Here is a 13,413-nt window from a genome sequence, read left to right as displayed (position 1 = left end):
TAGCAAATTAATCAAACCCAAGGAGGGAGTCATGAGAACCTCTGATTTATAGCCAGTTGGTCAGAAGTATAAGTAAAAACCTGGATTTGTGACTGGTATCTGAAGTGGGGTACAAGTGGGTGGCCCTTTCACAACTTTAAAAGTACTTATTACTACATCTTCATTTGGAAAATTCCTATCTATCATTCAAGAGTCACATCAAATGGTACTTCTTTGAAGAAGACTTTCCTGTTTTCCCCACAGAGTTAGATGTCCCATTCACCTCTAAGCTCTCAAAGGCAACTTAAACTTAACACTGTATTATTCTGCATATATATCTATGACTGTGACGTACCTGAGAATAGGATGTATATCAAGACAGTGCCTGACATTCAAGTGCTTTGAAATGAATTAATGACTAAATTATGGAACATGAATTTGGAGACACCTAAACTATAATTTTCAAATCTAGGTTGGTAGGAACATTGAAAATGGCCTATAATATAACTTTTAATAAAAAAAATTTTAGTAAAAAAAATTAACATTACAAAATTAGATTCACATTCTGACCACCAAATATATAAAATTATGTCTGCATGGGGCAATTATATACTACCTATATTTATCCATGTTTATATAATTATGCATGGTATAACATCTCCCCTGTCAGATGGTTTTCTCTGAGTATATTTTATTTATTTTAAGTCAATAAAATGTGAAAATAGAAAAAACAAGTTGATTTATTAAGGAGGTAGTATTTTTTCTTTTGTTTTTGTTGAAATGTTGTTTATACAACACCCATTCATGATTTAAAAAAAAAAAGAACCTTTAGCAAACTAAGAATAGAGAAAAATTTCTTCAATTTGATTAAAAAATCTACAAAATACCCACAGCTAACATCATAATTTAATGTGAGAAAATGGACAATTCACCCCTTAAAATTGGGAACAAGGCAAAGATGTCCTCTCTCATCATTCCTGATCAACACTGTAGTAGAATTCCTAGTTAATGTAATAAGACAAGAAAAAGAATAGTGGCTATATCAGACTGCATTTCCACCAACAATGCAAGAGGGTTCCCCTTTCTCCACATCCTCGCCAATACCTGTTATTCCTTGTGTTGTTGATTTTAGCCATCACATCTGTTGTGTGTGAGCTGATATCTCATTGTAGTTTTGATCTGTATTTCCCTGATGATCAGTGATGTTGAGCATCATTTCATGTGTCTTTTGGCCATGTGTAGGTCTTCTTTGGAAAAATGTCTATTCGTGTCTTCAGCCCACTTTTTAATTGGATTATTTGTTTTTTGGGTGTTGAGTTTGATAAGTTCTTTATAGGTTTGGGATACTAAACCTTATCAGAGATACCATTTGCAAATATCTTCTCCCATTCCATGAGCTGCCTTTTTAGTTTTGTTGATTGTTTCCTTTGCTGTGCAGAAGCTTTTTATTTTGATGAAGTCCTGGTAGTTTATTTTTACTTTTGTGTCCCTTACCTTAGGAAACATATCTAGAAAGAAATTGCTATGGCCTGTGTCAAAGAGGTTGCTGCCTGTGTTCTTTTCTAGGATTTTTATGGTTTCATGTCTCACATTTAGGTCTTTCATCCATTTTGAATTTATTTTTATGTGTACTGTAAGAAAGTGGTCCAGTGTCATTCTTTTACATGTTGCTGTCTAGTTTTCCCAACACCATTTGTTGAAGAGACTTTTTTGCATTGGATATCCTTTCCTGCTTTGTCGAAGATTAATTGCCCATATAGTTGTGGGTCTCTTTCTGGGTTTTCTATCCTATGCTTTTGCTTTATGTGTCAAAGTGTGCCAGTACCATACTGTCTTGATCACTACAGCTTTGTAATATAACTTGAAGTGTGGAATTGTGATGCCTGCAGCTTTGCTTTTCATTTTCAAGGTTGCTTTGGCTGTTTGAGGAAAATAGTGTGGAGGTTCCTCAAACAGTTAAAAATAGAACTTGGGAGAAATTGGAGGGGGAGACAAACCATGAGAGACTATGGAGTCTGAGAAACAAACTGAGGATTTTGGAGGGGAGGGGATTGGGGGTTTGTGTGAGCCCAGTGGTAGGTATTAAGGAGGGCATGTATTGCATGGAGCACTGGCTGTGGTGCATAAACAATGAATTATGGATCACTGAAAAAAAAATTAAATTAAATTTTTAAAAAAGTAGAACTACCCAATGACCCAGCAATTACACTACAAGGTATTTACCCAAAGAATACAAAAATACTGATGCAAAGTTTAGCACAAGGAGTAGAACCATGCTTTTTAGAGCAGGTCTGTTAGGTTCACAGAGCTAAATGCATCGCAGATCTTACTAAACTCATATATTTATATTCTTTTTGTTGTCACTAACACAGCAAAGTGTTTTCTTGGGCCAGCAAAACCATCAAGGGACACCTGGGTGGCTCAATCAGTTAAGCATCTGCCTTCAGCTCACGTCGTGATCCCAGGGTCCTTGGATCGAGTCCACCTCAGGCTCCCTGCTCTGTGGGGAGCCTACTTCTCCCTCTGACTCTCTTTCCCTCTCTCGGTCTCTCATGAATAAATAAATAAAATCTTTTTTTTTTTAATTTTATTTATTTGACAGAGAGAGATCACAAGTAGGCAGAGAGGCTAGCAGAGAGAGAGGAGGAAGCAGGCTCCCTGTCGAGCAGAGAGCCCGATGTGGGACTCGATCCCAGGACCCTGAGATCATGACCTGAGCCGAAGGCAGAGGCCCAACCCACTGAGCCACCCAGGTGCCCCAATAAATAAAATCTTAAAAAAAAAAAATCAAGCTCTTCCAAACACCTTATTAGATCCCAGGTAGGGTTTACCACTGTGTCAACCCACAGCTTTTTTTTTTTTTTTAATTTTTAAAAATACTTCATTTATTTATTTGACAGAGAGACAGAGAGAGAGAGAGCTCTCAAGAGAGAGAGCACACAAGCAGGGCGAGTGGAGGGAGAGGAAAAAGCAGGCTTCCTGCTGAGCAGAGAGCCAGATGCGGAGCTGATCCCATAACCCTAGGACTTGGGACCAATGACCTGAGCTGAAGGCAGCCACTTAACGACTGAGCCACCCAGGCACACCAACCCACTGCTTTTTATAAAAGAGAGTGGGAACAAGCAATGTTGGGTCAGTGAGTGGAAAAAGAAGCTGCTGCACCAGGCTTTTTAATTTTCCTACCATCAATTAATACATTTGCCCTCTACAAATATACCTTGATTGTATTTCCTGCCTAAGCACATGACTCACACGTATGAACAGGAAGTTCATACAAGAAAAGAGAACAGAAGCAGTGTTGCTCTTCCGTTCTTTTGACAGATTCAGAATTCCATGCGACAGAAGCTCTCTTAGGACTGTTCTCAACCTTGTCTGCACGTTGGAATAATCTGGGAAACTCTAAAAAAACACTAATACCTGGTCCCTACTCCCAAAGACCCTGTTTTAATTGCTCCTTGTCTAATATGGAGACAAAGTTGAGATCTGCTGGGAAGAGGTGGTGTGCTGGCCCCAGAAAGCCCAGGGCACCAGAGTTCGTCCCATCAACACATTCTTAGCTAAACTGCAAAATGCTTGAGGACAGTGACAGGAGTTTATCTTTATTTTGACATCATCTAACAAAGTCCGAAGTCCAATATACTGTTACTGATTTCTTTCTTTTTTTTTTTTTCAAAGATACCATGTCATCGTCATTTATCAACTGGGAAGCTGGGGCAAAGGTCTCCACACCAGCTGCACATTAGAAATAAGTAGTGGAGAGTTTTATTGGCATCACAGGCCAATAAAACCACAACTTCTGGATGGTCTGACATCATTATTTGTTAAAGTCCCCCAGGTGATTCTTTAAAGTACAGCCAATGCTGAGAACCACTGCTTTCTACCTTCTAAGTGTTTATGCATTCATTCATTTGTCTTTTATTTTTTTGGAGGGGAGAGAGTTGATAAATTTAAGAATTTTTAAAAACCTATTCGTCTAAAGGTATTTATTACTCAATTTATATTTTATTTTGTTTTAATTTTATATTATATTGTATCCACTTGTTATCTTTTTTATATTACTAATTTATATTATGTATACTCTTTTTTTTTAAGATTTTATTTTTAAGTAATCTCTACACCCAACGTGGGGCTCAAACTTAAAACCCTGAGATCAAGAGTCACATGCTCTTTGACTGAGCCAGCCAGGTGCCTACATACACCCTTTAGAGCTTTGCTACTGGAAGTGTAGTTCTCAGATCAGCAGCATCGACATAACCAAGAGGTTTATCAGAAATGTAGAATCTTGGCAGTACTCCTAATTAATGAAATCAGAATGTACATTTTGGCAAAATTACCAGTGAATCATATGCACATTAAAGTTTGAGAAGCACTGCTTTGGTATGCTTTAAGGATTTTAAAAATTCAGATGGACTAAAGAATCTTAAAAAAAACATTTCCAGCATTAACTGTTTATTAAATCCTCAGCATTCATAAGGAATTTATCATTTTAAAGCTATTTCATTCATAAAGTAATATTAAAGAATGAAAAATCAAAATGATATGTTTCACATTAGCACCTAGTTTCCACAATCAGTCTGATCTATTGTTAAGAGGAGACTAAGTATTGACTGAAATTCATGTCTTGAAAACTTATAATTATTACTAGAAAGTATTCAGCAATAATAAGGAGGAGGCAAGTGGAGAGTAAATCATATACTCCTGCTTGGCAGGTGGAACAGAAAAAGAGGAAGGGAGATAGGAAAATGCAAGTGATGGTATCTGAGAAAAGAATTATGGATGTATACTGAGTCTCTAGGACCTGTCACAAGAAAAGGAAAAGGGCAGTCCTGAGTCCTGTCTTATTGGACACCTGGCAGCAATGGTGGACTTCCAGAGTGCTTGGAACGATGCTATGTATGAAACCCCCAGTGAATTACAGAAGAGTTAGGGAAGTGGGGAAGAGCAGGACTCCAAATAACAAACCAACCAGGGGGTGGTAGAGAAGTAGGTCTCAGAGGAAATTCTTGAGGAAAACAGCATCGACATGTAAAACATATTTAATCCAAAAGTAATGGATGTTTATAATACCTCAGGATCCACAATTGTGTAACTGTGGAATGTACATGAGAATGAAGGTCTCTTGTTTCCACAAGTGTTTTAAGCAGCTCCTCAAGACATTTTGCTTTTCAAGGATTTATTTATAAAACATATATATTTGGCACCTACCATGTGCCAGACATCACACTTGGCTCTGGAAATATAATGGTGTGGGTGTGCACATGTGTATGTATGTATATATATATGTGTGTGTAAAATATATTACATACGATATATAATATAATGGACACAGATGTAGTCTGTCTTAACAGAAATCAGAGAGTTAAGACAAAATACAACTTCTTTAGTTTCAAGGAAGCAGTTCATATGGTGTTGAAATTTTGCCAAGTGGATACTCAGGAAAAAAATTCCAGGTTAAGTTTTTGTGTTTTTTTTTTAAGATTTTATTTATTTATTTGATAGAGAGATCACAAGCAGGCAGAGAGGCAGGCAGAGAGAGAGGAGGAAGCAGGCTCCCTGCTGAGCAGAGAGCCCGATGCGGGGCTCGATCCCAGGACCCTGAGATCATGACCTGAGCCGAAGGCAGTGGCAGGTTGTTTTTAACAGAGAACAAGTTTAAACCACTTTGCAGGTAGAAAAGCCCAGAAACCTGATAAGCAGGTAGAATGGGGACCTGAATTTATTTCACTGCCTGATTAGTTATTGACAAGCCTGTCTAGGATGCTTACCAAAGATACCAGGGGCATGACCCCACTCCAGGCCTACTGAATAATAACAACAATGGCAATGTAGCACTTATTGTACACCTGGCATAGTTATTAGTGATTGACATTATTATCCATTCACTTAATCCCCACAATACTCTATGCAATGGGTGCTACTATTATCTCCTTCTCAAAGGTAAGAAAACAGGTACACTGAGGCCTAAGGTCACACTCCTAGTAGGACAGACCTAGGATTTGAATCCAGGCTGTGCACTTAACTTTTATACTATTTTGTGGAGGGATTTCAAAAGCATAATTTTCTATTAATTACAAACACTAGTTAACAGCCTTTTCAATTCATGCCTAAGACTGAGGCATGCTGGTTCTGCCAGGGGGTATTTATTCTAGGTCTGACTAAGGACTATTGTCAAATAGAGTTTGTTGGGGCACCTGGGTGGCTCAGTGGGTTAAGCCTTGACCTTCAGCTCAGGTAATGATCTCAGGGTCATGGGATGGAGCCCCACATTGGACTCTGCTCACCAGGAAGTCTGCTTCCCCCTCTCTCTCTGCCTGCCTCTCTGCCTACTTGTGATCTCTCTCTCTCTCTCTGTCAAATAAATAAATAAATAAAATCTTTTTTAAAAAGTTTGTTCCCCAAGACAAAGCCACGATGCAAAAGGACTACAGTGCTGTTCAACTAAATAATGTTATGAAGTCATTTATGTATGTATGTATATATGTATGTATGTAGAGAGAGAGTGGAAGGGGCAGCGGGAGAGGGAGAGAGAATCTCAAGCAGACTCCATGTTGATCGTGGAGCCCAACTGGGGCCCAATCTCATGATGTGAGAACAGGACCTGAGCTGAAATCGAGAGTCAGATGCTCAACTGATTGAACCATCTGGGTACCCTGCTATGAAGCCATTTTTAAGTGGCTGATCAACATATTTGTATGAAATATGAAACACATCTGGACACCTTACTTCGATTCACTGGTTTAGAAAGTGAGTTTAAAAGCAAACCCAATGAAAGCCTGCCACTTTGAAGATCAGTAAAGGAAGTTGATACTCTTTGGCACATAATTAGCTTAATTATCTTTTAAGTAGGTGACAACTAAACTTAGTAACAAGTTGCAGGGATGGATGTACATATTAATAACTCAACTTTAAAACTGAATAAAATGGAAGGGCAAGAAATACCAGTTGCAGGTGCCCTCTGCCCTCTTCTGAAGACAGGCCTTTGAACTAAATTTGATTTTTTAAGTGAAAGAAAAGTTCAGAGTAAAGAAGGCAGCCAGAATTTATATTCTATTTGAGGACTAGGATTACTAGAGAATTATTTAAATTGAACTGGAATTCAAAGAGAGGAAAGAAAGAAAGGAAGGGAGAGGGGGAGAGAGGCATAGAGAGAGAGAAAGAAAGAAAGGAGAGGGAGGAAAGAAAAAAAAGGAAAGAAAAAAGACGACTATAAGGTCAGAGAGGACTGAAAAGCGGATCCCTGGAAGGAGTTGTAAGCAAGTATTCTAGATCACTTACAACCACTCTTAAATTTCCTACTTTATATTTTCTAATGTTTGTTGTCTTGTTACACTCCATCCCCTCCCCAAGATTGTTTACCCTCTTTCAGATAGCAACAAAACTCATTAAATGAAAATGATCTCCATACCATTTTCATTTTCATAGACAAACAACTGATACCTATGTCCTATTTTGCTGCTAGCTTACAGGGGTGGGGTGGGAAAGAACCTGAATAGCACTTGAGGGATGGCTGCTGAGAAGAGGGCAGCAAGCTGAATTCTAGCAAGTTTAATCACTTAATCATAAAGCCCATCATATTTTGCAACATGAAATATCTTATTATTGGAGGAGGCCATCAAGAGGACATGACCACCGGTTGACCGGCAAGCTGGATTCAGGCAATTGGAGCTTCTAACCCTTTCCCCTGGACTTGGGCAAATCTCCACTGGTGAATTCTGCCTCTGGGTAATCAAAACAGCGCTGAGGGGAAACATCAACTGGGAACCAGTTAGCCTGTCATCCCTGTAGAGTGGTAACTGCCAATATAAAATGCGTGGGGGGCATCATAGGAAATAGGATAAGCAACCCACACTACACTGAGTGGCCAGTAAAAGAGTCACATCACTCATGGTGGATGACAGCACATTACCAAGAACTGAACAAGGTCGTCCCTCCCCATCCATGCAGCTGTGCCCAACATTGCCACCATCTTAGATAACTTGGTCAGAGTCCTAGGAATGTACCATGCTGTGCTGGACTTAGCAAATGCCTTTTGTCTGTACACCTCTGACCCATGAGTCACAAGACCAGTTTGCATTTACATGGGAGAGGCAACAATGGGTCCTTTGACTGATTCCCCAAGGTGCCCTTCATAGCCCCACCATATGTCATGGGATGGTAGCCTGAGACCTGTCCTGTTTTCCTCCCCCACATCACTAAAACAGATCCATTACATTGATGATATAATGTTAACATGGGGTGGGGGGCGCCTGTGTGGCTCCGTCATTAAGCATCTGCCTTGGGCTTAGGTCATCATCCCAGGGTCCTGGGATTGAGCCCCACATCGGGCTCCCTGCTCAGCAGGAAGCCTGCTTCTCCCTCTTCCACTTCCCCTGCTTGTATTCCCTCTTTCACGGTCTTTCTCTCTCTCTGTGTCAAATAAATAATCTTTAAAAAAAAGAATGTTAACATGGGAAGATTTGCCTCTGCTGGAGGCCTGGAGGCTCTGCTGGAGCATATGTGAGAAAGAGGATGGGCAGTGAACCCACAAAAAATTCAAGGTCAAGGCTCTGCCATAAAGTTTTTGGGAGCTGTCTGGTCAGGTGAGACTTGTGTTTTCCCATAAGCTGTGATTGATAAGGCGCAAGCCTACCCAGCCCTAATATTGTGAACGAGATGCCTTTGTAAAGACTGGGGACTTTGGAGGACTTTTATTGCCCACCTGGCACAGTGCCCCCATTCCTTATACCACCTGGCAAAGAAAGGGCACCTGTGGGACTGGGGAAGAAAGCAGCAAACTGCCTTTGAAAAAGCCAAAATACTAGTAAAGCAAGTTATAGTTCTGGACATCTCCCAAGCAGGACTACCATTTGAATTAGATGTGTCTGTGATTCTGGAATATATGGACTAGGCACTAACAAAAGTAAGAGAAGGAGAGAGTACTCCCAGGATTTTGGTCTCAGCTCTGGAAGAGAGCAAAAACCTATCTACTCCCATAGAGCAACAGCTCCTATCAGTGTAAAAGGACCCCTCCAGGTTAAGCCTGTCCCTATGGAAGAGTGCATTGTGGCAGAACTTCCCTGCCCATCAAGGGTTGGGATGAGAATACATTCCATTGACTCCACTCTGCCATGGCTCAGATTGCCACTGTGATTCAGTGACATGCCTATTTGCAGCAGAGGAGCACCCTATCCACCAGCCTACTAGAAATGCAGGTGCCACTAGGACCTGTGGAGGAGGGAGATCCTCCAGATGCCCCTTCCCCTATAGCTGTTGTGTCCCTATAGCCTGTAGGGAGGGAGTGGGGAAATTCTAGGGGTGGTCCCATTTCAAAGGTCGTGATGTGCAAGACTGGCCAAAAGTCATGACAGTGAATGGAGGGCCCAGCTCTCCTAGAATCCCCAAGCAGCAGGGTTGGTAGAAAGGAAAAATGGAATATTAATGGAGCAGATGAAATTACTAACAGGTAAACCATTTTCACCAAGTCGTCTAAAGTACTGTCCCAGACTTTAACACATTTGTGTGATCAACCGGTAACTCCTATTACCACATATGCCAGACCGGGATCCCTGCTAAGGCACTGTAAAGGTGTGGAAGTTGCAGAACCCAGCTATTGCCCCAACTCTCACCAACATCAGCATGCTGGGCTGCTGAGAACACCAAATCCTGAGAAAGGCATGATCATTCAGCTAATACATCACCTTTACTAAATCACATGAGAACGTAAATGAATACCATGAGTGATCCAACCCCCAGCTAGGGATCAATGGTTGGGAGCCTGGGGTTCTTGGTGGAAGAACATTGTTTTGGGAATCATTACCTTAATCTGTGTTTTCTTTTGCATGTGCCTATACTGTTGCTGTGGTATCTGCCCCCCATGCAGACAGACAGACACCAAATGGGCCACCTCCATGATAGCAAACCCCCTTGCTGACTGCTCAGGAGACACTGTAGAAGGGGTGGGGTGTGACATTGCAAAAGCTGGTCAGGAGAGGTGGCATGTTAGGAGGAGGTCATCAACAGGATGTGACCACATGTTGACCCAGGAGCTAGACCCTTAGAGACTTCTTGGAATGTACATTCTGCTTGCCTTACTAGTGATGCAGTGTTGAGACCATGTGCATGGTAATGATTGAATCCAGTCAGAGCCTCTATATGAACTTTTAACACATGGCAGGTGTGGAGATGTACTTGTCTTGCTGCTGCCCAGGACAAGCCTCATATGTAAGCTCCCTTGCTTATTTAAACCAGTCACAGGCCAACCTGGAGGGGCCTGCCTCTTTCTTGGGTCTCTCTCTGCCTTCCATGAAGGGGACCAGTTTCAGATTACACCTGGGATGCTCCTGAGGTTGCAAACTAACTCCTGCTGGGCGCCAGGAGACTTACCTGGAACCTCCAGAGCCCTCCAATGTCATCAGTCCTTTCAAAGCAGAGTGGCTCCAAGCCTTCTTCCAGGCAGCACTTGATAGAGGAGAGGCCACTCACACCTCCCCCAATCACAGCAATTCTTTTCTTGGTCATGGTCTCCAGATATCTTTATCAGGCTAAATCAATGTAACCTGTCCAAAAACAAAAAGAAAAAAAAAAGATGACAAAACACAGAAAGCACACATCAGCTAACACATTTCAGGGAGGAAAGATCTTGGCCTTGGCATCCTCCAAATAAATGCTGCGATAGCAGGTGCTTTAGGAGAAGCCAGGAAATAGGAAATTGCTAGGGCATAGGAAATTGCTAGGAAGGGATATGGGAACCCCGCCTCCGCAAGACCCGAACCTGAGAGCCCAGTCGTGGTAGCCTATCTCACTGCCTTTCCTGCAGCACCTGGCGGATCCTTCAGCTGCCATCCAGAGGCTGCTCTGCACTTGTGGCTGTGGTGGAAGAAATATAAAGCAACAAAGTGCAAACAGCAACAGCCAATGGGGAGGAGCTGTTCCTCTCCACCTCCTTTCGGCCCAAGCCCGGTTGCTCCGCTGCACCCTCTCCCTCCTCCCGGCGAGAAAAGTACTTCGGCCAAACCTGCTTTGGGCAAAAAAAAAAAAAAAAAAAAAAATCATCCAACCTCTGTTTTTGGATTGCAGTTGCCCGGAGGCTCAACTACCATCTCTGGAAATGGAGCAGCCCCTCGTTTCCATCCCCCGCCTCCCACCCCCATTCACGTTTAACTTCCTGGTATCCGCCTTAAAGTGACAAACTCCTCCTGGTGAAGGGACACTAGCAACAACCTCAAAGCAAGTCTTGCTCTAAAAGCTTCGGCGGAGAACACTTAACCTTTCAGGATGTATTAAAACAGATCTCCGCACCCTCACCCTCCTTCCCACCCCACTCCCACCTCACAGGTTGTTCTCTGGTTCCAGGTTGCTCGTAGAAATTGACTTGAAATACCCCTGTACTAAACTGGCCGCTGGGGTTCAGTGAGAAAAGGATTACGTTTCCTACTTGGAGGAGTTTATAGTTTAGCAGAGAGGACCAAACACAAACATTTCAATAAAATAGAAGGACTTTTAAAAAGTGTTTTCTCGGGGCGCCTGGGCCGCTCAGGTGGCCTGATTCAGCGTGGGTGGGGAGATTCCACCTACCGCCTAGGACTCCCGTTCAGGGAGTTGGCTTCTCTCCCTCCCCCTCTGCTCCTCCGGGCTTGCTGTCTCCCTCTTTTCTCTCTGTCAAATAAATCTTTTTTTAAAGTGCTTTCTCTCACACAGTTACCTAAGTAATTAAAAACACAAAATACCCACTTTTAAAATAGAACTTAGTTATAAAATCCTGCAGAAGAGACCAATGTAGTTGGAGATCACACACTGAGGCAGAATCAGGGCCCATCCAACCCACCAGTCTGTTTTGACAGGTGTGAGGGGTTGTGAAGAACAATGCAGTGGCTTTGTCTTCTACCTACTTCCTTAGTCAACTTGGCTCAAGATGGTTTGATGCCAGTAACGAAAATCCTCAGTTTGGACTTGCTGGCCTCACCCTAAAGTATCCTTCATGGGCCAATAACGATCATTTCTAAAGGGTTCACCTTGTACCTTCAAAAAATCTGATGGGAATGAACCCATGTATTCTCTCAGCAACCCCATGAGGCAACTACTGTCATCACCCCCATTTTCCCAGTAAGTGAAAAGGCAAGGTGCAAACTAGGCAGTTTAATTTATAAATGAGTTATTCATAAATTGGATAATTTTGAATGCACTAGAGATAACTAGATACAGAAAAAACAGGTGAATACTTTTATAAATTGAATACTAATCTCTCCCTTACTGAATCAATTTCATGATTTCAGAACACTGCAAGAATTACTTTTAAAACAATATTTTATAGACTTTTTTAAAGTTATGATCTGAGCTGAAGGCGGTAACTTAGCTGACTGAGCCACCCAGGTGCCCCTGTTTCATGTTGTTTCTAAATTGCTTGTAAAATGTTTGTTTAAAATGTTTTAAAACTTGATTCGTATTTTCTCATCAAGTCTAACTGCTAATTTGCAAGTGAGCCAAATTCTTCATTGGGCTATAACAATTCTTCGCTATAAATATATGACAATATATGAAAACTAATGTACAGGTTCGACACAATTATTCACTCATGCTATCGGGAAAGAGCAGTAACACAAATGACAGATACAGTAGATAACAGTGAGTAATTCCACCGGCTTTTGGAAGGAGTGTGTGTGTGTGTTTGTGTGTGCATGTGCATACATATGTAATAGTACAGAGGAATTTCTGCAAAGGTCTAACCCAGGAGGAGCTTTTGAACAGTATAGCCTCACCTCTACTCGGATCTTATCCCATGTCCTATTCCTTTCTGTGAAGTCTGCATTTTACATTTTATATTCATTCAATAAATATTGCCCTTTGGAGGCCACTTCTTTTCAGATGGCAGCTCTGAAAGATAGAACGAGCTTAGCTTAGATCTTATTTGAAGAACTGCCAAGGAAAGCTGCCCAATAAGCACAGGACTGGGACATAAATTTTCACTTTCTTAATTGTGTCTTTTCATGAGAAGTTTTAAATTTTGATGAAATCAATTTAACAGTTTTTCTTTTCTGATTAGTACTTTTTGCTCCTGTTTAAGAAATCTTTGCACATCCCAAGCTCATACAGTCTCCTGTGTTTCCAGCTAGAAGATTTACAATTTTAGATTTTAGATTTAGATCTATTATCCGTTTTAAATTAATACGAATGGTATAAATGTAAGGGTCTAGGTGAATTTTTTTTTTTCCTATCTGGATATTATGTTCTTCCAGCAGCATTTATTCTAAGACCTTTCTTTCCCCTTGAATTTCGTTGGTGTCTTTGTCATTGATCATATATGGGTGAACCTATATCTGGACTCTCTTTTGTTTAACTGATCTATTTGTTTATCCTTACACCTATACCATATTGTATTAATTACTTTAACTTGAAATTTGAAAACTGGTTATATATATGTATACACACACACACACACACACACACACACACACACAT

The 13,413-nt window shown here is 41.2% G+C and overlaps 1 protein-coding gene across 6 annotated transcripts in view; it reads right to left on the bottom strand.

The window, feature by feature from the left end:
- FMO5 (flavin containing dimethylaniline monoxygenase 5) overlaps positions 1–11,242 on the bottom strand; it is a 49,097-nt gene extending 37,855 nt beyond the window's left edge. For 3 of the 6 annotated variants that reach the window (XR_007126525.1, XM_047724923.1, XM_047724919.1), the window contains exons 1-2: positions 10,778–10,933; positions 10,342–10,514 (exon numbers count right to left, since the gene is read on the bottom strand). Coding sequence is in view for 5 of the 6 variants with exons in the window: in XM_047724923.1 (XP_047580879.1) it covers positions 10,342–10,476 (135 nt within the window). In the remaining variant the exon portion in view is untranslated. The other 3 variants (XM_047724921.1, XM_047724922.1, XM_047724920.1) reach the window with 3 other exon arrangements.
- Between the last annotated feature and the right edge of the window lie 2,171 nt (positions 11,243–13,413).

This window comes from Lutra lutra, chromosome 4, assembly GCF_902655055.1.
Source record: "Lutra lutra chromosome 4, mLutLut1.2, whole genome shotgun sequence".
NCBI lineage: Eukaryota > Metazoa > Chordata > Mammalia > Carnivora > Mustelidae > Lutra > Lutra lutra.
The sequence above is the reverse complement of the archived record's forward strand: the minus strand, read 5'-3'. Positions and strand labels throughout refer to the sequence as shown.